Raw genomic sequence first — 25,990 nt, 5'->3', positions numbered from 1 at the left:
GCCGCCCGAACTTGGGGGAAGCCAGCTGGCTCGATTGGCAGCGAGAGCGGTGGCAGATCTGGGAGCTCCTTTCCACCGACAACCCCGACGCCCTCCCGGAAACGCTGGTGTGAGCCCCCCACTGCAGCCCAGCAGGATGTCCTCTTCGTCCAGCCGGCCACGGGCACTTTTGGTCAGTTGGACGCTTCTTCCCTTTTCTTCTTTCACGCGTTAAGAAAGCACCACAAGAGAAACTGAGTCCACTTCCCGAGATAAGAGCACTCATACCCTCGCCATTTACGATAGGGTCCCATTGCATAGCCAGCCTTAGGACAAATCCCAAACAGGTGACAATATCCCATCGAAAAACCATCTGTGTTGACTCTGTGTAACACAAAGCTCTTGCTTTCGTGTAGCGTGTAGCTGTAGTATTTATGTGTCTTCAGTTTTGACTATTGTATATTGTGTAACAGATTCTGTACGATAATCGAAATGATATATTCACAGAGAGAAAAGAGGAACTTTTTTTTGGTCACTTCACTTGCATTACACCATGAGATATATTAAGCAACGAGACTCTATAGAGTGTTCTAGAATATGCACAAGACAGTTTCAGTGCTTTTGCCGTAGCTTTTTACCTTTGATGCCTAAGAAAAACACTAACAAGACAGAGTAAGAGAAGCCATATTTTTATATAGTAGAGAGATACAGAAGTTATAATCACTGAATGCTTTTTCATATTGAGTAAGTTTTAAGGAAAATGTTGAATTTGATACGTTATGAAATATATTTTTAGAACATGTTTAGAAAGGATTCAGTTAATCAAAGAAGAAAAAGGCAGTGCCTAACAAAGAATTAATTTGTCCATCCCATTTTAGGTCAAATTCAATTTTATATAGACAATATATAATATATATTTATAGTGTATAACTTTTATGTATTTTTCAAAACCACAAACTGGAATCCAACTATAAAGTGTTTAAGAATCTACACAGACCATTCAAATTACAGAACGTGATTTTTTCTTTTGCCCCGTGATCAATATTAACCAAATTACACACAGTTCTTTTCCGAAAGGTAAATCATATTTGGGAAGGAAAAAAAAAACTGCAGTTTTGTCCTTACATTGTGCCAAAGGCTAAAGAAACGTTTTCTTCGTAAATTTATGTGTATTGTGAAAGTGTTCCTGCCATACTTCAGTAGTTTTGAAGTTTTTCAGCTGCAAAACCACCTTTGAGCAGCAGGTGGCAGTTTGCTTCAGTATTTCGATTTTTTTTCACTTCAGAAGGGAACGTGTATTATTATAGAAAAAGCAGCTTTTTTTTTTTTATAAAACGTGATACTCTTAATTTTCATGTTGGTGATGAAATTTTCAGTGGTGTTTAAAGTTCTACCTTGTGCCATGATGAATAAAAAGTTAAGCAAAAGCTTTGTTCCCTGACTTTAAATCTAATGAATGAACTCACATCCTATGCAGACATGTTCACTTCCACAAATCCAGGTGTGATAAGCAATACCAACTTTATACATATCCATGTATAGCTAACAAGCTAGTTTTAAAACATCAGATCCCTTGGAGATAGCAACTCAGTGGCACCAAAGCATTTAGAAATGTGTAAGGCTCCGTTGCAAGAAAAGGCTTATTTCCTGAATTGTCCAAGATAAAGTAGGTTTCTACATGACTGAGACACAGGATTCTCACCGGTTGCTCAGGGGTCACTGTAAATAATCCTTGCAAGTTACGTCTGTTCTCTAAGGCCTTGGATGCCTAATTTGCTTCAGCGCCAAAATAATGAGACCTAGAAGTGGCCTGTCATTTTTCACATTTGTGGACTGGATGGCTCTGTCCCCGTGTCCAGCACTTCTGCTACAGGCTCACAGTGCCTTGTCCTGGCTGCCAGCACTCAGTCAACAGTTGGGAACAGGCCCCCGAGCAAATGCTATAGCAATGTGAATTGCAGGTGGCTTTTCCGGGCACCTACTTTCACCCTACTCCTGTTTCCTTGCTTGGAATTTGACCACGTCTGACCAATTCTTCCACTCCCTCCTGGACTGGACTACCTGACAGACGCAACCCCCTTCCTGCAGTGTCTTTGCTGTCATGCTGCTAGTTTGTTTGTTTGTTTTTTAAACAGAACAAAACAAAAACCTTTCAGATCAAATGACCATGAGGTTAATGTTGGTCAAAAAGGTAATGAAAGGTAGGTTCATCTGTTAATAGCCAGGTACAAAATAGGCTATCCAGGAAACGGAGTTCAGAGTATCCTTGGTATATAGCTTAGGATTCACTTTCACTTTCTCTTTGTACAGTTAAGCCCTGTGGCTGTGTCTTTGGCTTAGTAAGCAAAAACTTGATTCTTGGATGCCCTTATCATACTGTCTTTATCTTAATGGCTTTATCATAAACTGTCTTTAGAGTGCACATGAGATCCAAAGACCCAAGTGGAAACTTGAGGTTATTCACAGCATCCTATGGCATGTGATGTAATGCCTGACAAGAGCAAAAGATAAAACTCAACCTCTTTCAGTTGGACAAAACCCCTTTTCCAGGCTGTTCAAGTCATGCATTCCTTGTGAGCAAAAAAGAGATCTTTCGAGCAAGAAAAAAGCTGCAATGTGCCACAGATGTCTGCGTGCCTATGAATACTCAATCACTGTTTTTGTGTGTCTGGCAAAGGGACCAGAGTGGTGATGGCAGAAATGGCCAAATACACATTTGTCTTGATCTCTCTAAATAGCTATTAACATATGTTTGTTGTGGGTTTTTATAGAAAAAAAATCTCTAGACCAATGGAGTGTGTGCAAATTGAGGAAATTTCTAAATAAACCCAGCTTGCCCCTTTTCTTAGGCACATTTTAATACACATCTGCTTGGCAGAGAAACAGCCCTGAGATCGAATATAAAGAGATGTCAGAACAAAGTCTGGGCCTGTGGTATACAAGGCAGTCTGATAAGCAGACTGCAGGAGGCAGATTCTACTGCCCTGCAAAGAAAGGAAATGACTGTGCCGGGCGTGGTGGCTCACGCCTGTAATCCCAGCACTCGGGAGGCTGAGGCAGGAGGATCGCTGTGAGTTCAAGACTACCCTAGGCTACAAAGTGAGTTCCAGGTCAGTCTCAACTACATAGTGAGACCCTGTCTCAAAAAACCAAAAAATAAAACATAAAAAAAGAAAAAGAAAATGACTAAAGTAGAGCCCCACAGAGATGAAAACAGGACGTCTTGGCCAGACAGAATTTTAAAACAAGACTAAATCAGCAGCAAAGAGTCTTTAAGGGGGGAAAAAGAGAAGTTCAATAGAGGTTGGAATTCTTTGTCAGTCAAGGTGACGGATGGCATCCTGGAGATGCTGAACTGCAGACTGTGGTCTCTGGGGCACAGATCCCTGGCTTGGGGTGGCCCTCAATTCACTAAGGCACAGAGAGTGAGCAGATTTTCTAAATTCAACATCTGTTCAGCCAAGGGCAGCAGTGGCAGGTGTTTGTTATCTTTGAAAGCTCTGAAAGGTTCGCCATCCCTGGCCTGGGGTGATCGCATCGGCCCTGTTTGCCTAGGGACATCCCAGGTTTAGTAATAAAAACTACATGTCCCAGGCGCAGGCCCTGCTATTTATTACCTGGCAGGGTGGGAAGGGGTGGGCTGAAGATACAGGGCACGTGCCCTTGGCACTTGTAAAGCAGGGTCACCAGATAAGGTATGGGGCACCCAGTTCAATTTGAATGCCAGATCAACAGTGGATCACGTGTCAGTATCAGTATGTTTCGTGCAAAATGTTTATATTATTAAAATGATGTATTAACCAATTTACTGCACGAGACATACTTAAGAAGAAATTCTTTGTGTATCTGACGCTCAGGTTGAACTGAACATCTGTTTGTTCAAGCTGGCGACCCCAATCTCCAGCCTTGAGAGCCTCCCTATTCCCAAATGATCTGCTCGACACTCTCACTGATTGTCCACGGTGCCTCAACAGACAGGAAGGACTGCATGCCTCAACTATTTCAGTGAGCCTGCCCCCTCTTTGCCTGCCCCCATGGTTTTACTCCTGCCCTTGTCCCCTCCGGCTCCATGTCAGTCTCGGAGCACTGCAGCAGCCCAGCATCTCTGCCCCTCCTCTCCTCCACAGCACCAGGCTCAGAGCTCTGAAGTGCGCATCTTGTCTGAGGCAGTCACTGTATCAAAACCTGCAAGGGCCCACCTGTCCCTCGGGTCTCCAGGGCCAAGTCCACACTCCACGGTGACAGAGCACACTCCACGATCTGGTCTCTCTCCCCAACACAGCACCCTCCACTCTGGCCATGTGCAGAAAATTCCCCGGGCAAGTAATAAACTATGTTGCATTTCCATTTGATGAATTTCAAATGTCCTTCCCTGCTTTTCTTATTCAACTGGATGCTATTTTCTTGCAGAATTAGTTCCAATTCTTTCTTTACCAGAAATACAATGATTCACAGCTCCTCTAGCCTACGTGCATGGTTGTGGCTGCGTTAACAAATATTTCTAGCCATTATCCTTTCTTTCTTACGGTTTTTATCTGGAGGTTGCTCCTACTCTGTTCCTGAGGGTAGGGACTATGTTTTTTGTTTTGTGTCCCTGGACCAGGGAGAGACCTGACACCTCTTGGCGCTTGGTAGAAATCTGCTACACATAAGCATGTAAATATGATCAAACAACTTATCGTGAAGTGAGTGGAGGAAAAGCATAAAACTCTCAGCCTCCCAGCCAATGCAGAAGTAGGGCTATGCTTTCAAAAACAAACAAAAAAAGCTTTCAAAGAGAGGAGACAGTGTGAGGAGGAGCTGATGCCTAGCAGACACTGTCTCTCAGTCAGTGCTCACCTACTGAGGCCTGTCACCCCTGCCCTGAGCCATGGGGGTGAGGGTGGATGGGTTACAGTGCGCTGCCTTTCCATTGGCAAGATTGCCATTTTACCAGGAAAAGTGGTACAGGAAGTATCTGTCCCTCCTGGTTAGGGCTCCATAAATACAATATTTACCGACTGTAACAAAAGCAATGAAGTTTCAAGGTGTGGGGTTCAAAGTCAGAAAGCACAAGGACGGACTCCTTCCTCTTCCCTCTATTGAGTTGCTGGGTGACCTCTGGCAAAGTACTTTTACCTCACCGTCTCTGTTTCCTCAGAATAGTCAGGGCATGGTAACACCTAATTCCTAGGGGCATCCTGACAAAATACCTGGGGCACAGCTATCTCATAACACAGTCAGTAGGTGACAGTGTCATTGGTGTCCCACGTGAGATCATTTTAGAAACAAAATTTGGGAATCTCTGCTGTGAAATGCAGGTACTATCAGCTATCATTTATTAATGGCTTTGGCTCTGAGTCTTTTTCCCACATTACCTCATTCAACCCCTCATTGTCTAGAAGAAACCATAGATTCCAGGAGGTCAAGTGAGTTGACCAAGGCTGCTCAGCTGGAAAAGAGCAGAAACAGGATTTGGTCACAAGCTATTCAATCGCGCCACCTGCTGTTCAGAAAAATGCCTTCAGGGAACAAAGCTCTGAAATTGTGTATCAAAGCCTCTGGCTCTCAAAGGGCAGGGCTCAGTTGGAGGAGGGGAAGGGCTTCTACTTCCGGGATGATCTGCAGCTTCAGGGATACCGGTGCCCTCATGGAATAGGAAAAATGGGAGCTAAAATCAATAAAGATCCAGAGCGGAGAGGAGTTGAATTGAATTATAATTAATAAATATATCCATTTATAGATTTATTATGATAGCACACTTAATTTTAGCCTAGCATTGTCTTCAGGTTTTTTGTGTGTTTCAAACAGCTATAAAAGCCATGTGGTGACTTCATTAAATCAAGTGATTGGCTGATGGCTTCATCCAATAATCTATCCGATTAATACTTACCAGGGCCCCACCGACAGCCAAGCCCATTGCTGGGTGGGCTCCAGAGTTAGAAAGACAGGCACAAGTCTAGATCTGCCATCAAGGATAGCTGCGCTAAGAAAATGGTCAGTCTTGTGAACAGTGCTGTGAGAAAGGAAGCAGCGATTGCCAGGTCCCAGGAATTTGGCAAATGATCCAGTGGCTACTCCCTGGTAGTAATCCATATACCATTGAATATACAAATTAATAGATGAATCCATTCATCCACCTATCCATCGCCCCCTGGCTGAAAAGTCAGAAATGTCCATCATAGCACAAAATGCTAAGGATCAGGTTCATGTCTGGCTGAGTCAGGAGGGTCACACCCATCTCTTATGAGAAAACTCGGAGGCCCTATTAGGGCTGAAATAATCTGCCCCCTCGGGTGTGTAGAGATCTGACCTTAGGCAGATAAACTGCTCCTCTCAAAAACCTCTAAAGTCCTGATTCCATTCGCCTCAGCCCCTAAAACATACACTCCAAAACTGACATGTGGCCAATAACAACGATGTGCCAAATATCCCGACTCCACCGTTGCTCCACACCTGCCTGCCTTACCCGATCCAATAGCGATCCAATAGCACCACCCTGGCTCCACCCCCGCTTCACCCTACAGAAGCCTGGGCATTTCCTGAACAAAGTGGAAGCGTTCCTCCCCAGAATCTGCTCAGTCATTCCTGCCTTGCCCTCCCAGTCCAGGCCCCCTGAACCCTGTTCCACGAGCGGGCTAGCAGACGAAGACAGCAGGGGACTCGCGTGTGCTGGATAAATAATGAAGCTGCGGGTAAGGATCCCTCCTATTTTGGGTAATGTCATGAGTCAAGAACATCCGGTACAGGCTGCCTTAGTAAAGGGCTCTCATGCCATAAAGGCATCCGAGGCACTTCCAGCCCAAACTCAGGCGAGTGTAGGCCCCCTGAACACTGTAAAGATGGCGGACAAAAGCGTCTTGAAAAAAGATGGCGCGGGCGGGCTGCCTTCTGCTTTCTTCTTCCCCAGAGGCGTCACCCCGCCCACTGGTCTCTCACTTCCTGTCGATGACGTGGCCCCCTAAAACCCCTCCTCACTGGACTAATGGTCATCCGGAAGAGCCTACCTTTTCCCGTCTGAGATGGCGGCCTCCACCCTGTGCGCCGCCGCCTTGTCAGATGAGGACGAACAATCCTTTGATCGGGCCTTAGCGTGGCTTCGGGGTCCTGGGCCTCCGGGCTGCCCAGCCTCCTCCTCCAAAGCCCGGTCCAGCGAAGCTGAGAGCTCCGGAAAAGTTTCAGAGCGAAAGACCTGCAGCTTTGGGCGCCTGGGCCTGCTGCCCGGAGCCGGGAGGGGAGCCTGGTCGACCAAGTCTAACAGCTACGCAGTGGCCAAAGGTCCTTTTGTCTTCCCCGGCCTCCCTGTCCCCGCCTCGCCTCCCACCGCGGATCCCGTCATCCCAGCTGCTCACAGGGTCCCACTCCGGGACTCAGCGGGGCTGAGGGCTGCGAGCACGCGTGGGGTTGAGGCCTGCGGGACGGGGGCTGTGTGGTCCCCGGCTTGTGGCTGCTGGTGCTGGGAGGTCTTGGGGGTGCTACTGTGCGTCCAGAAACATCCTTCTTGCGGCAGAGCCTTCGATCTCTACTTGGCCCTGGACAAATCTGCAAGTATGTAACCCCTCTATCCCTATCTTGTTTCATCTGTATTTAGCTAAAATGCCTCCCTCTATTTGGCTTCTGGTAAAGCTTACAAAAGATCGGCAGAATTTCAGATCCACTCTTTAACCTTATGCTTCATCCCTGCGGTAAAGATTTTGAAATTTCCGCCCTTATTGCAGTCATCGTTTCCATGGTGGCAGCTATTTCCGCCATAATAACGGCAACAGTCACCTCACAAAATCAAGTGGCAACAGCAGCAACAAGCTAACCAGCTAACAAAAACCACCACCCAAGCCTTCAAAAAGACCGCCCTGCTATTTCATAGTACGGCTATGTCAGCCATACTCAATGTACAAATCCAATTAAACTTGGTTTGGGAGGAATTAACATGCAGGTGTTAGATGTTATAACTTTAAATAATGTGTGAGTTACCATTTGGTCAAAAATTCAGGCTGGATGGAATAATTTGAGTAGTTGGATATGTGGATTGATATTGGGATCTCCATATATATTAACCTTGTTTGACATATTATTGTTCTTTACTTCAAAGATCAGACGTGCCAGTAACAAAAATCATAAAAACGTGGTCCTTCTGGCTGAGGCTCTGGAGTCAGAGACAAAAGGGGGAACTGAGGATCAGGTTAAAATCTGGCTGAGTCAGGAGCGCTGCACCCATCTCTCACGAGAAAACTCCAAGGCCCCATTAGGGCCGGAATAATCAGCCCCCTTTGTGTGTAGAGATCTGACCTTAGGCAGGTAAACTGCTCCTCTCAAAAACCTCTAAAGTCCTGACTCCATTTTCCTCAGCCCCTAAAACATAACATGTGGCCAATAACGATGTGCTAAATATCCTGACTCCATCCCTGCCTTACCCGATCCAATAGCGATCCAATAGCACCACACTGGCTCCACCCCCGCCTCACCCTATATAAGCCTGTGCATTTCCTGAATAAAGTGGAAGCTTTCCAGAAACCTCCCCAGAGTCTGCGTGGTGGTCCCTGGCCTAGCCTTCCCAGTCCGGGCCTCTGAACCTTTTTCCGCAAGCAGGCTTGTGGACAAAAACAACAAAATGCTACCCACATTCTGAAGTAAGACACTTGAACAGGAAAGAGAGTTTGGGGCAGTGGAGCCAATATCTCAGGGAGAACTTGGCAGAGATCAAGGATGTTATATTTGCTATCAGGGCTAGCTTCCTGGCATGCTAGCTTTGCAGTTACTTAAATTTTGGTGCGGCGAATGCTGTCTTGAAATGTTCATTCTTTTTCATCAAAAGACACTTCATTTTCACTTTTCACTGAACCTTGCAAATGAGGCAACCAAGTCCTCAAATATGAACTCATGTAAAATCACACCTGGTTCCATCTCAGAATGTGAATAACATTTCTGAAATGCAAAACCCAGTCCACTGATCCCCTTCTGTACACTTCTCTGTGCTTCTATCTCTGCTAACTTTAGTCTTATTTCCGATCACAATTTCTTTAGTGTTGACTTTTAATGTGTGCTTCTCTTGCTGCTATGGTCTGAGCATTTTGTCTGCTCAAGATCGATAACTCCCAAGATGACAGGACGTGAGGGCCTTGGAGAGGTGGCTTAGTCCTGAAGATCCAAGAGTGGGATTCATGCCCTTATAAAAGAGAACCTAGTGAGCTCCTCTGCTCCTTCTGTGCAAGACACAGGGAGCAGCACCAGGAGGCAGACAGCCCTCAGCAAACACCAAATCTGCCACTTTGATCTTACACTTCCAGCCTCCAGACCGTGAGGAATCAGTCTTGTTATTTAAGGTCCCCAGTCTATAGCGTTTCATTATAGCAGACTCAACAGAACAAGCCATTCAACTAATTTCAAGATCAAAATGTAATGCTGAAACAGAGCCATAAAGCTACAACTACTTCTAAAATCTTTTGGAGCTGGTTTTTGGGTCAGAGGAGCAGAACTCTAGGACCTGACCTAAAATGAGCTTGAGTCTTATGGAACAAAAGCATCCGAGACTGGAACCTGAGGGACAACAGGGCCTTACAGACCTAGATGAGAAGCAAGGGAGCTGTCAACAGTTGCAGGATGGCCCAAAATTGTCTACAAGTTCCATCTGAGCTGGCCAGCTCAGCCCAGTCTGCTTTACTGAAACTCCCAGCTACAACCAGCGTTCCATTTCCCCTTACACTGGGCTGGCTGCTTTAATCCCCTCCCAGATCTGAGTGTGCCTCCTGGCTCCCTGTGGGTAGGCCTTCAGTAAGGCTCTCTGTGCTAACAGCTGGTGCCGTGGTGTTGGCTCCTATAGGCACTGGGCAGTGAGACCTTGCTTGGTATTGATGTTGGGCCAACAGTGAAATGGAGGACAGAACCCTCAGATGTCCATTAAGCAAAGGGCAAAGCTGTTTCTGGTTTCTGTAGAAAGGCGATAGCCACATTTCCTTAGAGGGTTAATAAAATTAAGGAAGGTATTAGAAATAGGCTGCTTCGTGTTAGAAATAAACTTGGTAAGTCTGCTCAGAGCCTTCTGAGTGTCCAGTTACTCGAAGAACAGAGGGCAGATGAGCCATCTGGCCTTTTTCCTTGAACTGCTGCTTTACAGGACTTGCCTTCCCTCTCACCTCCCACCAAGACTTTCAGCCAAGGCGTGCATGAGCTGTGAGTCCTGTTCAACAAGGTGCAGAAGGCATTGTGGCCATGAGAATATCCAAGCTTGCATAAGATGACATCTTCCCAGGGAGCAAAGCAGCCCTGGGACACGATGGTCACAAGTGGAGGAAAGTGGCAGAGAAATAGTGGAGCAATTCAGCAGGGATGGCACTCAGATGCCAGGATGTGCTGGGTGGGGAGAAGGTTTTCACAGCCATTCTGCAAAGGTTGTTTTTTTTGTGCGCGGGGGTGGGGGTGGTTACTGAACTGTATTGGCCTCCACCTTCCACCCCCAAAAAGATGTTAGAGTCCCAAACCCCAGGGCCAGTGAGTGTGACCTTATTTGGAAATAGGGTCTTTGCAGGTTATTCAGTTAAGAGGATGTTGGGTGGGGGGTGATCCAATATAACTGGTGTCCTAATCAAAAAGGGGAAAGAAGAGTACAAAGACAGACACGCACACCTTATACTGCCACAGGCCAAAGAACTACCAAGTGTGAGGAGAGAAGGCTGGAACAGATCATTCCTGGGAACCTCCAGAGGGAGCACGGCCCTGAATAATACTCATCTCGGACATTTGGCCTCCATCTGTGGCACTTGGTTACAGCTGCCCTGGCAGGCTAATGTGGGAGCAGCCACCGCCACCAAGGCAGGCTCCTCTTGAGACAATTCACATAGAAGCAGCACTCTGTACAGGGGTTTTCTGTGAACCAGTTAGGGGGACTTTGTCTCCATTCTGTTGTCTCCTTGCTCCATGCCATCACTTACAAAAGTCACAGGAGATGAACTTTCCAAAAAGTTTCTGAAACAAACTGGCATGGCGAAAGTAGGCAGTGTTCACGACTGAGGTGAGATGGGGGAATTCAGGGAAGAAATGGGGAGCAAGCAGAGTTAGAAAAGGGGCATTTCCATTTGACTTCTGCTTTCATGTCTGCTTGGAGCATTGACCCATGGCTACTTGAGTACGTGGCAATTTTAAGTGTAACTGCAAAGATATGAGTAGGTGAGAGCTGAAAAGACCCAAAGGACGTCAAAGGAAAGGGAGGCTCAAATCTTGGTCCCTGCACTTGCGGCATCGGCATCTCCTGGGAGCTCCTTACAAGGCAAATTCTCAGCTGCCCAGGGCCTACAGGATCACAACTTTGGGCCAGGGCACAGCCATTTGCTTCAACAAGACTTCCGGGATTCTGATCTACAGGGAAGTTGGAGAGGCACCTTGCCAGGGAAACCGAAAATGGAGAGTAAGGGAAAGGCAGCATGATGCTCCAATGAAAAAATTTGCCTGAAAGATGTCAACTCATTCTTCAAAAATGCATTTGAAATAAAAACAAAATGATTACACCTTGCATTTTAAATGGAAGCACATGAGTATCATTCGGTGATTTTTCCCAGTACAGCCAAAGCCACTTGCTTTGTGGGTGCTGTGGGTCTGCAGTGCTACTCTGTCCTTACAAGAACCACATGCATGGTGCTCTATCTGCAATGCCAGCTAATTTTTTAACAGTAAATTTAAGGAACTGCAAGAAGTAAACAAAGAATTATTTTGGATTTGTAAAATATTTTCCCAGCCTGTTCTTCACCATTCCCCTTCCCTTACTATTTATAGACTTGGCTTCTACATTTACATTGCTACATTTTAGATTAGGAAGCACAGGAGCTTAATTATAATCTTTGTTTTTGTTAAGTGAGACTTGCATACTAAGTAAACCAAATGTCACCCTGTCACATTTCTGTTTTTTCATGGATTCCCTTCAGTGATTTTAAATACATCGGTATGCTTAATGAGCCCCCATAATCTATACCTGGTGATACTTAAAATTGACCCAAACCAGGAATCATGCCTGCTGTTAGCCTTCTAAAAAGATTTTTCGTGGGGAGGAGGATCAGGGGATGGTATTCTGTGAAGTGTCTCAGCACTTGCCTTTCTTTGCGTGCCTGGGACTCTTACGCTACACCCGCCGATCATGTGATGACAGCTGATGGTTACTAAACTTTACCCACCTGCCGGCTCGGTCCCAAGTGCTCTCAGGCCTGCACCACAGTAACTGCACAACTCGGGCACGTCTCAAGGCTCCTCACTTCACGAAAGCTGTGAAAGCGGAGGCCCTGAGATAACTGGGATCACACAGCAAGTAGGACAGAGAAAAAACTAAAGAAGCCATCTGCTTTCAGCAGTTTTCCTTCCTTCTCTTCCTCCCTCCATTTCTTTTGATTTGCAGTCCTAGCCATCGAACCCAGGGCCTTATGCATGCTAGGGAAGCACTCTCTCACGGAGATACACCCTCAGCCCAGGACATGTCTTCTAAACCATGCATTCCGACAGTTACTGCGGACACTTCAGAGTGCACACAGGAACAATAACTCTGGTAGAGGATGGGCCATACTGGTCACTCAGTAAAAACGATAGTAACAGTATATGCTCAAAAATATCTATGTGGCTGAGCGTGGGTGGCCAAGCTACCTGGGAGGCTGAGTCAGGAGAACCTCAAGTTCAAAATCAGCCTAAGTAACTTAAAACTATATATACTGGAATGTAGCTCAGTGGTAGGGCACCTCTAAGGTTTGGAAAAAACTAAAATATGTGAATTTGCAACCCCTACCAGTATCACCCCAATGTGTTCTTTAAAGTGGAATTGTGTCAACACTTCTATTTCATTTATAGACTATCCACCAAAAGACTGGGTTCCCTGCAAGTAGGGGACATACCTCTCAAAACTTTCTATGCCCCCTATGACACTGAGTGGACATAAACATTTCACAAATGTTAACTTGTGAATTCACAGAAATACTAAATGTCAATGTGCAATCCCAGTTGGAACCTCCCTTTCTCTGCTAATAGCGCGATGTACAGTAAGATGTTGATTCTGAACAGTGCTAGTTCTGCAGATGAAAGACTTCCGTTGAAAACCCCAGAGACGATCCAAAATGAATTTCAAGTTATACACGAAGAGAACACCTATCAGAGCAGGGACATCCTGATCCCCAGGCATGATCAGACACAAAGCAGCTCTGAATATTCAGTAGGCTACAGTCCTGGAAATGGCGAGGGCTGTATACAACTGTTGACCCTGGAATCAAGTTTGCTGGACAGTTTACTTTCAACAGTGTCTTTCTCAAAAAATATCATAGCCCTGTAACTGGGGTTAATCCCTGCATGTGGCTGGCTTTACCCTCAGTTTCCAGTTACAATGTACTGTTTCTCATATACTCAATCAGTAGCATTTAGAAGCAGAAAAGGCTAAACAGTAATTGTTTGTTGGTATAGTTTAAACATATGGGACGAAAAGATCAGAACATGGCTGTCTCAAGTGGGAAGACTATAAACTACAGCCTGAAGAAACAATTACTCATAAAGTTACTCTGAGACGATTTTTTAAACCCGAGAACTATCAGCTTTATTTAAAAATATATAAATATTCTGACACGTACAACTTAAGGTTGTTGCATTTTTGAACCTCCACACAGAACTGACATAACAGAGAAATCCACACCAAGTCAATCACTCAGACTGCCAATTCCATCTAATAATTTAACACTAAGTATTCAAGATAAATGAAAGATTTAACATCACGAACACTGAAGAAAAACCAGTCATTTGTAACATGCTGCTATAGTTAGAACCAGTCCATGGGTTACTGAAACAAAGAATTCCAACAGCAAATTTAGAGGTTCCCTAAAACAAAAAATCCACACTGAATTGATGCAAATACTCTACATCTGAGAAAAGGTACTCTTCTTGGTGAATTTTAACACACAGCCAAATAAATGATGTTTTAGAGAGGGATCAGCACTGGTGCTGTGATTTAAGCTAGGCTCTCAGGGTTTGGATTAGGCCAATTGGAAGGAAAGCTCCCCTCCCGGGAAGGAATGGGACTCTTTCTTGGGAAACTGACTTACATATTAGAATTATAGGAATTAAAAGGAAAAACTTAAAAGTTAAAATATATGTTCCAAAATATATGCAGTGTTACTTCATGGTGAGTTGAAATTTCTGTAACAGGTACAGTCTGAAAAATTCTTATAAATGAGAATTTGGAGAGGAAAGACATGCTTATTCTTGCTGAATACCTTTCCAGTGTATGTATACTCTTGCATTTTTTTGAGAGGTGCTAATAAATTGTAGGAAATTCATAAGTGCTGGTCATTTTTTAAAAAGCATAACTGTCTTATTGCTAAGTTTTAGTTAAAATATTTGTCCAAGTAAAAGCTCATGAACATTGCACTTTCAGGTTTTACATCTCATTTATGAAAAAACAAGACAACTTTCAGTGTTTTTCAAAAGCTCTTTTACAGAGGTTAAAACTTTTTAAGATGAACTACACAGGCAACAGTGCAGTTAAAGGAAAATCCAAGGGACTGCCTCCCACTTACATGAAATGGGAGGAAAACTTAAAATGGTCTGCTATAAACTGCAAGGCAAAATGTGACTCAAAGGTTACTAGAACATGGTATCCCTCACTAAGTGAAGGATGAAGTGTGACTGCCCACTTCAAGTTCTCCTTACAACATGAATGGAATTTAGGGGAAATAGTTTAATGTACCTCTCAGGAAAAAAACAAGTTTGTTTTTCCATCACAAACAAAACTGGTTATGAAGTCCAGCGCCACCAAGCGACCTTCATTCTGTCCCATACAGCTGAAAATGAATCTAAGGCGGGACGCACATCCAGGGTGGTGAACTGGTAGTCCTTGTTCACTTGACCACCATCATAGTAATCAATCACATATCTAACTTCCGTCCCACAGCGGTTGATGATCCAGTCATGCCTGTCAAAAGGCAACTCATACCTAGAAGGAGAGCATGCTGGTGAGTGCTAAAATCTGCAGGTCCTGGTTTAAGCAAAAGGAGACTGAGAAGCAGCACCTGCCTGCTGCCAGTACAGAACAGCGAGCCAGGAAGGTGAGACCTGGAGAGACAGCGCTAAGGGAACATGGCGCTGAAGAATTATGGAGCTCATTTGTCCACAAAGGAATAATGTCCACGGGAAAGGGACCCCAGGGAAGAAAGTCAGTTGAGCCTGTAGCAGTGCAACCATGTGCTAAGAATCTGAGCTGCACCAGGAGAGGGGTGGCGAGGGCTGAGTGGATGGACCTAAAGATCATGAGAGGAGTAAGAGGAAGGATCCAAGAATACAGAACTCAGTTCAGTCCTTCAATAGTATACTAGCTGCTGTATCCTAACAAATCTGCCCAATCAATGAGCAAGGCTGAAGAAGAAATCTGCAGCTGAATACTGAGTTTTAGAGACAGAACTGAAGCAGTTCTTAGATTCTTTCGTTTTGGTGCCAAAAGCAAGTTGGCTTTGCCCCAAGGAACATAAAATAACATTTCTGCAGCCACTTACCCCATCCAGGAACGAATTCTTGCCCTTGGTGAATACTGTTTTGCCTTCCCTCCAAATCGGATCAATGATGGACCACAAGGACACTCCCTAGAAACCCCCAAATAAGTCTATTAAACATTTTCTTTCCCGTAACATAGATGATCTTCCATTTCTTAAGTGACATACATTTTTTGGTATGTGTTCTAGATAACATCATACTTACAGAGAATAGTAAGTGCTAAATTAGTTAAAAAAATTGTCCATATTTGTTGAGAACCTTCCTCTTTGCTTCTAGATCAGGTACATTTCAATCCCACCCCTTCCCTCCAGATATCTACACCGCTATTCCACAGCAGCCAGGAACCAGGGCCTTTCTACCTGGAGCAAGGGAACAGGAGCACTCTCAGAAGAAAGAACTCTTTTAAATAGGGCCACTGGGATTTCTGTCAGGCAAACATAAAAAACTATATAGTCAGCCCTCTGCATCTGTGGGCTCCACACCCATGGATTCAAACAACTGCAGATTGAACATATTCGGGGGAAAAAAACCCTGCACCTACACTATATAGGCTTTTATACTGCATAGGTCTTGTAAGTAATGTAGAGATGGTTTAAAGTATGCAGGAGGATGTACAAAGGTTATATGCAAATTATAAACCATTTTATATAAGGATCTTGAGCTTCTGTAAATTTTGGTATCTTTGGGAGTCTTGGAACGAATTCTCCATGGATACTGTGGAACAACTACTTTTATTTCACTTCAAACCAATTAATAGCCTTTATAAACAAAGAACAATGATGGCTGAATGTCTAGGATCTGGTTGTAATCAGTGTTAGACCCACTCCTTCGGTAAAGAGCTACACTGTAAGACAAGGGGTGGAAGAATCCTAGCTACAGAGTCCATGTACGCTGCCCACAGACCCTGGCTAAGGGCTCCTGAACAGCCGACTCTGTAGGCCCTGGGGTACTGGGTCTCACGAAGGGCACAGTCCAACTGCATGAGAGTCATGGAGCTGCTGCCCAATGGAGGGTAGGCAGTTGAGACAAGACCACCTATCTTGTTAGCTGCCCCCTTGACAAGACAGGGTCTGGTTCTTATGTGTCTCTGTGAGTTTGCGAGAGGGCTCTGTTTTGCCCTATTTAAGGTCCATGTGAACCACTGACTTCTCCATTTAGAACTTGCTCCCTAGTATCTCCTCTCAAGAGGATATCACAGGCAAAGAAATAAACCCAATCTAGGCAAACTTTCTCCTAGACACCTTCGAGTAGCTTTTGTAACATGTTCCTGCTGGCTTGAATCACAGGTGATACATGCATGACTGTCAGCTCATATTGCCTGATGGAACTGTTCCACGGTGCCCGATGGGACAGTTATGCATGTACCACCAGTGGTCAAGAGCGGCCCAGCAGCAAGACACAGGAGTTAGGGGCCATTGTGAAGGTGTTAAGGGCCTAATTCTACTTGAACTCTGGAAGACAGATGACTGAGAGAGCTGAAACTAACAAGCTGAACCGTCCCTTTGCTCCTGCCCCATAATCACACTGTAAGGAAGCAGCAGGTGGCTTTAAAAAGAGCACGCTTTCAACCTCGGTCACTGAACTATGTGCAGCAAGACAGAAGGGCACTCCTACAGGCCACAGGTCATTGATGGAAACACGGTTCCAATGTTAGTCCCTCTTCCTGCACACCGACCTCAGGCCTGGGGCCTGGCCAGTGACAGCCAAGAAGCCCTTACAAACCACATCAAATACTAAAATATTACAAACAAAGTGAACACATTAGAAAAATATCAGTCACTGGATTTTAGCCAAGAAACAAATGAGTGTGGTATGTAAGAAGCAACAGCGATATGATGTGGTTCTCTGTGCAGACATGGCCCACTCCTACACCTCTGCAAGCAGAGTCCTTGAAACAGCGGCATCAGAATCGATTGCTCTAGAAATGCCAAACCTGGGCCAAGCCCACACAGACTCAGTCAGGCTTGGAACAAACCTACATGGAATCGCACCTCTGACAGCACACACGTGTCAACATTTCCTTCTTTCCCCTGAGTAAAGGGCCCTGTGTTAAGGCCCAATGGGGCTTCAACAAATGCTGCAGAAGAAACAAAACCATGTTTCCCATCTCCTTTGGGGCAGACAGCATTTTATTTCAGTAGCTCCCTTCCCACATGCTCTGCTTTCAATGGACAAAAATACTCCTCCCCGTGGGAATCAGGGGCTTCTGAGGCTAGGCAAGCAAAGGAGTCGCAGCTTTTCGAGACTCTACCTCCTGGAACCCAGCCACCATGACATGAGGAAGTCGAAGCAGTCACATGTAGAGGCCATGAGCAGGTATTCTGACGGATGGCCAGCACCACTTGCAGGATGGGCACTGGCTGAGCCTTCAGAGGCCTCTAGCCTATAAGTCTGAGCCATCCCTGACCACTGACGGGGCAGCTGAGGCATCGGATGTCAGGGAGCATCTTTGGTCTGTCCTTTCTGCATTCTGGACCCCTGAGACCATGGCTGAATAAAACATTGGGTTTTTTTTTAACCTAAGAAGGGGTAATGTCCCATAATAATTGTCACCAGAACATGCCTACTACACAAATGTTTCATTTAAATGACAAATTATTTGAATAAAATGTTAAAACCCTAGAAAGTTGATATGAAGTAAAAGATGCTGCATTTTTTTTTAAAGATCTTAAACATACTTACGCAGCATGAAGGGCTTCCCACTTCAAAATCTCCTTCCAGGCCTGTTCATTATTCTGATTGTGAATCTTAATGATATTATACATATCTTTCTGACTAATATCCTCATCCTTCCACTTCCACCTACAAAAGGAAATTGGGTAAAATTTAACAACTACTACTGACAATGTGAAAAAGTTAATCCATGTATTCATATGACTTATTAATTAAAAGAACTAAGAATGCTCATTTTTTCTGAATTTAATGGGTCTAAGACTCATTTTTCAAGATTTGGTCATGTTTGTGGAATAATGCCATAAATACATTATTACACATATATACACTGGAATCAAAGAGTAAAGGTTCACCTGAAATTTATTTCACTGAGTCTCCAAAAGCCAAACTTAGAGAACCAGCCATTTTTAAAGTGACACTTTCTCAGCTGGCATTGTTAATTAGTAAATCACTGACGTTTTCTAAGCATTTTATGTAGTAGTATTTTCTTTTTAAAAACATTACTGGCTGTGATGAACAATTTTACATGTCAACCTGATGGGGTCATGGAGTGTCTAGACATATGGTCAAACATTATTTTAAAACGGTGGTGGTAAACTTATGGCATATGTGCTGTAGCGGGATGTTTGTATCACTGAAAGCTCTAAAAGGTTCCCCATTGCTGTTCTAGGATATCAGTGAGGGTAATTTGAGTGAGATTAACATGTGAAGCAGCAGACTGAGTGAAATGGATTGCCCTACCCAATTGGGCGAGCCTCATCCACTCAGTCGCAGGCCTTCAAGTAACAAAAGATTGCTTGAGCTGGGACACGAGTCTTTTCCTGTTTTTGAACTTGCACAAAAACACTGGCTTCTGAGTTTTGAGCCTGCCAGCTGCCAGACTGGAACTTAACATTGTTAGCTCTCCCAGTTCTTGGGCCTTTGAACTTGGACTAGAACTGGGTATCTAGCTTGATGGCTGCAGATCTTAGGACTTTATAGCCTGCATAACCAGTTCTTTGTAACTCTCCCTGCTTTCCCTGTCATACAAATGTACCCACATCCTGTTGGTTCTGTTTCTCTTGTACTTACATTCTGATGGGTCTGAATATTCCACTGATTATTATAAACTGATTACTCATAAAAAACTTATGATTTGGGAGTAAAAATTACTTTAACATTTAACTCTTAGACAAATTTGATGAGCAAATTTATACTCTAAATAATATGTTCACTCACCCTTTCCTTAACATTGCATTCCAGAACATCTGCTCAGAAGGATAAACCCACTTTTTCTCAGAGTCTGCTCTTGGAATGGATGATTCTTCTCTGATAGTAGACAAAGCAAACGGCTGATCTGGGGATGGTGTTTGATTAGGTGGTGGCATCTGAAGAAAACAAGCAATTTGTTTTTAAAATGCTAGAAATAATGTACAAAGTAAAAACAGGTAATACAACTAAGTACTTCCTGGAAAGCAATGTATTTCGCACAAAGCCCAAGATCCCCATTAAATGGGTGATATAAAAATTCCAAACCTCTCTAATATTTAGTTTTGAAGAGTCAGAACACTGAAGTTTTTCCTAAGTTCTTATAAATGGTACATAGACTTTGTGGTTAGATTTTTGGTCACTTTCCTTTGAACAACTTAGAAGCAACATCATCAAGGAAAAAGAAGTAAAAACAAATATGATGAACTGCAGGCATTTCTACAGACGTTTTTATGACAGGATTTTGAAAAACAACTATTTGCTCTTTACTCTTCTCAGATACTCTCACAGATGATGCATACAATGCTATTTTCTTTTTAAACACTCTATTTTTATGACCCTGATGATACTTTCCCCCTCTCAGCTGAGCACAGGAGAGATGGGCATTTGCATTTCAATGCTGCCAGAGCAGAAAGTGGGAAGAATCCCTTCTTCCACAGATGGTCAGGTTGGCAATGCTATTACAGCAACAGCTAGCCTAGGCCAGGGTTGCTCATCCTCAGCACTGCTGCCTTTAGAGGCCAGACAACTTGTAGTTGTGGGAGTCAGTACTGAACACTGCAGGTTGTTCAGCACCATCCCTGACCACTACTCCCTGGTTGTGACAACCAAAAATATCTGTAGACATAGCTGACTGTTCCTGAGGGGCAAAATCACCCCAGGTTGAGAACCACTGGCCTGGAACTTCTTTTTCCTATTAGCAGTATGGAAGATTTTCTAGCAGTTCCATATTAATAATGCAGAATCTCAGCCATCACATGGCCCCTCATTGGAATAATGACAGTAGGAGAGCCCAGCATAGGAAGCACTGCACTGCCTACCCAAATTCTCCCTAGGATGTTAAGGATACAGGGCTGAGGTGAGCACGAGTCAGTTTTGGCTCTGCCAATACCTTGCCGAGTGATAAGCAGCACACCACTCACTCTCTCACTCTCTGTATCTTCAGCTCTAAAGTGAGGGCACTAAAAATGCTACAATTACAAAGCTGTAATGAGGCCGATGGAGAGAATGTGTGGTGCTTAGCTAAATGCTACAGAAAATTCTAAAAGAAAAGTCAGCTGTTATTAATATTCTCATGATGTAAAATAAGCTCGTGAGGTAAGAGTCTGGATCTCTAAGATTCTGAAAGGTCCATGTTCTGCACTACTAGGCCATTAGAGATAATCTAGATGAGTGGGCTCTCAGGAGGGCCCCAAACAAGGCCTAGAGACATCTTACAGACATCCTACAGTACACAGTAAATGGGTCATCTTCGAAGACTGTGAAAACATTTCTGTTTAAAATGTTCCAGAAAGAAGGCATAAGCATAGATTACCAGATTTGAAGGATCCAGGTTCTTCTTATTGGCCTGAGCACTTGCAAAGGGGCATCCCACGTACTGGTATGCTTGATCCTGGTGGGCAGGCACAGGGTATGTTTTGCTGTCACTAGTTGGACCAGATGGTTCCACGCTTATTGGACAGCCTGAAATAATCAAGTTTAAAACACTGTCATCAAGAAGGCATAACACCTGCTTCTCTCACTTGGGGCCCTAAAAAGGTGAAGTTCTGAGTACCATAGGAAAAACTGGGTTTCTTCTGTTTAAAGCTGGCAAAAACTAACCTAGCTAACATTAAAAAATACTAAAGGTGGGCCAGGGATTTAGCTTAGTGGTTCTGCCACCTACCTCGCAAGTGCAAGGTCCCAAGTTCGATCCCCGAAACAACAACAACAACAACAAAGCAAAAGAAGGTTCTGTAAACTTACTTTCCTATTCTCTGTATAATATTTTCAGCAAAAATACACAAAAATACCTCAGCATATTCAAGAGTAATGCACTGCCCATGCCATAATGTTTGAAATAGACAAGAAGGCTGCTGCTTGGGCAGTAGGTGGGAGCTGTGAGAGAAACTTAAGTAGGGGCTGGTCCACATTTCACCATGTCTCAACTTCCACTCATTATTTCCAGACAAGCCAGGCCCAGTGAGGACACAGCTGCAGTTGAAGCTGCCTGTATTGATGTATTCTCTCAGTTACTTGGGGCAAGAGAAGAAAAATGAGCATAGGAGACTTCACAGGGGCTCCTGGAGAAAAATCTCAGTACCACTCTGCTTGTGTTTTACTCCAAAACTAAAACAAGGTGCAGAAAAGTCTCACTTGGTTGAGTGTGTTATTCCTTATCAGCAGATAGCAAGAGTTTAGCAAGAAAAGGCAGACATTAAAGAAAATGACCCATAACCCAAGTAGGACACAGATGCTTCTAAAGGGGAAGGTTTGAGCTTAATGAGCAGGACACCACCAGAAAGAGGAATCAATGCCCAAAGATCTAAGGTGTTGATCCAGGCAAGCGTGGGGACTAAGAAACCAGTTGGGAGAGAGTTGGGAGAGAGGACAGGCAACTGGAAAACTGTGGCCCAGGACAGCAGCTGCTCTCTGATGAAATCTCTGTTGTCTTAAGTTACTTTACTCATTGCTGAGACATACCTGATACTCAAAGTTAGAGGAGGAAAGGTTTATTTGGCTCACAGTTTGTAGAGGTTTCAGTTCATAGTCTGCTGGCTCCAAGGCAGGGTGGCAGAGCAGCAGGGCATTGCAGAGGAGACAGTTCATGGTGGGCAGAAGGCAGGAAGGCAGCAAAGCAGCAAAGTATTGAGGAAAAAGCAGCAGCCATCCTGCCTGCTTTCTGACCTTTTACATCCACCCAGAGTACACATCCTTAGGGTGGGTAGCACTTACACCCAGGTGTGCCTTCTCATTATCCACACCAGAACTGTGCCAAACCAATCAGTGGGCTATTTTAGTAATCACACACCTTAGATCCAGCCACCTCTGAAAATTCCCATCTAGAAAGCATAAGGCTTTGGGAGGACATCTGGACACAAGCCATAACACCTGTCTTAGGTAGCAGCGGGAACTATGGAATATACTGAAGGCTCGATGCCAGAAACAGAAAGGATGCGCTTCCTTTCTTTTTCTTCCTTTGTCTCTCTTTCTAGCTCCTTATTTCCTAGTACCCTCTTTAGGCATAAAGGCCTAAAGCTATACATACCTTGCCTCCCTACCATTCAAAACATCAATTCTTTGTGAGGCACTAATCCCAACTGGGTGTTAGAAAGAAAATAAGTGTTACATTTTTCACATTATGTAAGCAATAGCCCCTCTGATTTCCTATAAATACCTTCGTTCTTTACTAATGCCAATAAATCAGAATGACAACTCTCTAGGACAGATAAGAAATGAACTAAAACCAAAAAAAGATTCTCTGAACTCTTTGGGGATGGGACACTCAAGAGCGGGAGCACACCTGCTTTTGTCTGATGTGTCTAATTCCTGGAAGAAATGCCACCAGAGTACTGTACCTGTCCTTGTTCAAGGTCACAGAATTTTCACTGGCTCTGCCACATATTATGTGACTTGGAGCACATCAATTAGTAACTCTGACCTTTAGATTCACTGACTATAAAATAGGGAGAAAACCTACCACACGGGATTATAATGATTAGAAGGTAAGCACTGTTAAGTAAAGGGTTTTTGTCCTGTTCCATGCTACTCTCTTAGCGCAGAAATAAACAAAATCCAGCAGTGTGTGGCACATAATGGGCAGGCCTGGCTGGCCCAAGGATTAAATGAGTATGCCACAAGAACAACACTCAGTAAGCACACCATGTCAACTCTGTCCCTCATTTCTTACTGATTCAAGCCAAACATTATGAACAATGCACAAGACCTGTACTAATTAAAAACAAAAGACAACTTTTCATTTTCACCCTTGCACTGAAAGAATGGACCACAAGTCCATAGAAGAGTACTGCAACTAATATAGGAGTAAAGCTTATTTACTGAAATAGCTAGATCTAAGCCAAGGTTTCTCAACCCTGGTATTCTTGATAATTAGGGCCAGATGATTTTTGTCAGCAGGTGGTTCTATGCATTGTAGGATGTTTAGTGACATCCCTGGTCCCCACCTACTACATGCCCAGTGTACCTTTCCTCTCCATTGTGACAAAAGTGTCCCAATATGAGATGTGCCCTGGCGGAAGGAGTTCTGGTCCCCCCACTCTTAGTTGAGAATCACTGATGCAATCACACAGGTAAACTTTAGGGAGCCAAGGCTGATTTTATGGAGCAATCATTATACTCTCATTCAACATCACAATTAATCATCATAACTGTGAAATAATCTTATACTGTATTCTGGTCTTCCAGATAAGATTGGGACTTATGGAAGTAACTTATCTAAGTCATACACTTCTTAAGTGCCAAAATTAGGACTGGCCCCAGAATGCCCTTCTTGCAGGCCTACCTATGAGCCTCACCTATATTCTTCTTTCTTTAGGACCTTCTAAGAATTATTGTTTGTTTTCATTATCTCAACAAAGAATCAGTTACCTTGACTTTTCCTTTTATGCATTGGGCATCTTGAAGGTGGAGATACTGTCTGATGATCTGAAACATTTGAGGTCTCAACTGCAGCAGTAGGAGTAGATGCTGACAAACCCATGGCTGGAATCAAAGTGTTGACTCTAAGCAATTTTAAATGTCCAGCTGCCAAAGTAAAGAGACAAATTAAAGCTGATACCTAGAATCAGACTATTCCCTTGTTACTTAATCCGGCTCTTTTATTCCTCTTTGTCATCCCTTGGGAACCTACCAGGGCAAGATATTCACTTCCAAGACACAGCTCTAAATACACTGACCACCCCTTTGGGGAATCCTTTGAAATCTATGCCACCCTTTGGGGACACGTTTCTAAGAGTGTGGGAATTTGGCGGTTGAAGTGAGGCGGTTTTGGGGAATCCACGCCTCAGTGTGCGGGGTTGGAGGTAGGGTGGTGATGCGGCGAGGTATGAGGCATACTACCCAATACGCGACCTTCAATCCCGGGACACAAATGGGACTTCGAGGAAAGGACAGCAACGGGCGGGGCGCTGCCAGTCCTCCCTCCTCAAGCCCGTGCGCCCCACCTGCTCCAGCCCACGGTCCTCAGACCTCACCGGTTACTGCCGGCACTACCTTCGACACCTGAGTACACCCCAGGGTTGCCCTAGGCCGCCGGCACCGCTTCTAACCGCCAGCCAGGATACTGAGGATAATGACCAACCGCCCTCGCCGTTGCCTTCCTCTCACTGGGTCACCGCTGTCGCCGCGGTCACTGCCGGCGTTCCAGCAGTCAGTTCCTTCCTTTTCCGAAGGCGGGACTTCCGGGCGCGAGAAGGCAGGCCTCAGGCCCATGGGAAGGGGGTTCCGTCACTCACAGAAAACAGGTCCCGCCCCCTTCGCGTCTTGGCCTATCATCTCGTAGGTCCGCTCTGTGGGCCCCGCCTCTCATAGCCGGGCGCCTTTTTCGACTCACCAAACCTGACAGAGTTCAGTCGGGTCCAGAGACTTCTCTAGAAAAATACCTGCTATACATGCTTTAAGCGGCTGATGGAGTGAGTGCTTTGGAAGAATTTTTAAATTTCAGCTTTTTAAAAATGTTATCCCATCAGGTATTTTAAATGTTTTAATTGGCATATATAATATTTGTATTCTAAAGTACAATACTATTATAATTAAATACATGTAGAATGTGTGTAATGATAAATGAAGTCCTAGCAATGATTTAAGCAACATCAGTAGGTGTCCAGAACTGTGGCTTGCTCTGGAGATGTAAAAATAAACAAGACAGAATTCTGCCTCAAAGGCCGCCTTAATTAGGTGTGTGAATTTGAATATCTGTATTTTTATTTACCTTCAACAGAAATTTAGCATTTGCTTCCATCAGGAATGTAGGCGACAGATTCTGTGGGTGGGGAATGTGGATACACCAAGGTTGCTCACAAAAGCATAGGGAGAAGGAAAAAATGGTGGCCAGGAGACTTTACAATGGTTTCTGTGGAAAGGAACAGGTGAGACAGGGTACTAAGTTTATGACTGGCTAATTTGAATAACTTCAGCTGGCTGGGGGACCGGGGCTGTTTCCAGCAGTCTTGATACCTGGCCACGCGGTAATTAGGGCAGGTCTATAGTGGCTCAGAGAGTGAGGAGGTAGTTGGGGATACGGACTTAATCACCTGCCCAGGAAGGGGAACCGGTTGCCCTCTAGCCAGGGCCTTGAAATTGGATCAAGACAACATTTTAGGAAACTATATTATACCAGCTCATACTGTATTTCCTGGGGAACCTGGTCTATAGCAATCACACATCTGTTTTGTTTTAATATGTTCATAACTTCATATGTCAATCCTTGTATTTTGTTGTATGCAGGTTAAAACATTGTTCTAAAAATACTTTCACAGATTTCATCAAACTCTTGAAGGGTCTATGGCACAAAGAAGGGCAAAAACCCTTGCTAAGGACAGAGACAGACATACAAAGAAGCAACCATATTTATATCTCGGTATATGTATGTGCAGACTCTTCTGGGGCAAAAGGA

The 25,990-nt window shown here is 44.3% G+C and overlaps 2 protein-coding genes across 6 annotated transcripts; one reads left to right on the top strand and one right to left on the bottom strand.

The window, feature by feature from the left end:
• The first annotated feature begins 6,424 nt into the window (after positions 1-6,424).
• LOC104855203 lies at positions 6,425-7,801 on the top strand. 2 transcript variants are annotated; one of them, XM_019206051.2, is made up of 3 exons: positions 6,425-6,653; positions 6,869-7,506; positions 7,677-7,801. In XM_019206051.2, exons 2-3 carry the CDS (start codon positions 6,981-6,983, stop codon positions 7,763-7,765), a joined length of 615 nt encoding a protein of 204 aa, XP_019061596.1. In that variant the 5' UTR covers positions 6,425-6,653; positions 6,869-6,980; the 3' UTR covers positions 7,766-7,801. The 2 variants fall into 2 exon arrangements, with proteins under 2 accessions (XP_019061596.1, XP_010612299.1); XM_010613997.3 differs by having other exon boundaries at positions 6,619-7,506.
• A 5,691-nt stretch (positions 7,802-13,492) lies between these two features.
• On the bottom strand, positions 13,493-24,764 carry LOC104855192 (cytochrome c-type heme lyase). 4 transcript variants are annotated; one of them, XM_010613983.2, is made up of 7 exons: positions 24,570-24,764; positions 23,965-24,120; positions 20,912-21,060; positions 19,348-19,496; positions 18,139-18,258; positions 15,459-15,545; positions 13,493-14,902 (listed from the first exon to the last, which is right to left on the bottom strand). In XM_010613983.2, the coding sequence occupies exons 2-7, from the start codon at positions 24,074-24,076 to the stop codon at positions 14,704-14,706; spliced, it is 816 nt and encodes a 271-aa protein (XP_010612285.1). In that variant the 5' UTR covers positions 24,077-24,120; positions 24,570-24,764; the 3' UTR covers positions 13,493-14,703. The 4 variants fall into 4 exon arrangements, with proteins under 4 accessions (XP_010612285.1, XP_010612284.1, XP_010612286.1 ...); XM_010613982.2 differs by having other exon boundaries at positions 24,589-24,764; XM_010613984.2 differs by having other exon boundaries at positions 24,677-24,764.
• Between the last annotated feature and the right edge of the window lie 1,226 nt (positions 24,765-25,990).

Source organism: Fukomys damarensis, unplaced genomic scaffold, assembly GCF_012274545.1.
Source record: "Fukomys damarensis isolate Sample0158 unplaced genomic scaffold, DMR_v1.0_HiC HiC_scaffold_39, whole genome shotgun sequence".
Lineage (NCBI taxonomy): Eukaryota > Metazoa > Chordata > Mammalia > Rodentia > Bathyergidae > Fukomys > Fukomys damarensis.
Note: the sequence above shows the minus strand (reverse complement) of the source record. Positions and strands in the feature narration are given on the sequence as shown.

Bases quoted from the DNA above. Each gene is read 5' to 3' on its own strand.
- LOC104855203 (XM_019206051.2), top strand. From the start codon at position 6,981: ATGGCGGCCTCCACCCTGTGCGCCGCCGCCTTGTCAGATGAGGACGAA. The intron at 7,507-7,676 runs GTATGTAACCCC...CCCTTATTGCAG, and splicing joins GGCCCTGGACAAATCTGCAA to TCATCGTTTCCATGGTGGCA.
- LOC104855192 (XM_010613983.2), bottom strand. From the start codon at position 24,076: ATGGGTTTGTCAGCATCTACTCCTACTGCTGCAGTTGAGACCTCAAAT. The intron at 18,259-19,347 runs GTGAGTGAACAT...TTCCTTTTGTAG, and splicing joins AATGCAATGTTAAGGAAAGG to GTGGAAGTGGAAGGATGAGG. The intron at 14,903-15,458 runs GTAAGTGGCTGC...CTCTCCTTCTAG, and splicing joins AGAATTCGTTCCTGGATGGG to GTATGAGTTGCCTTTTGACA.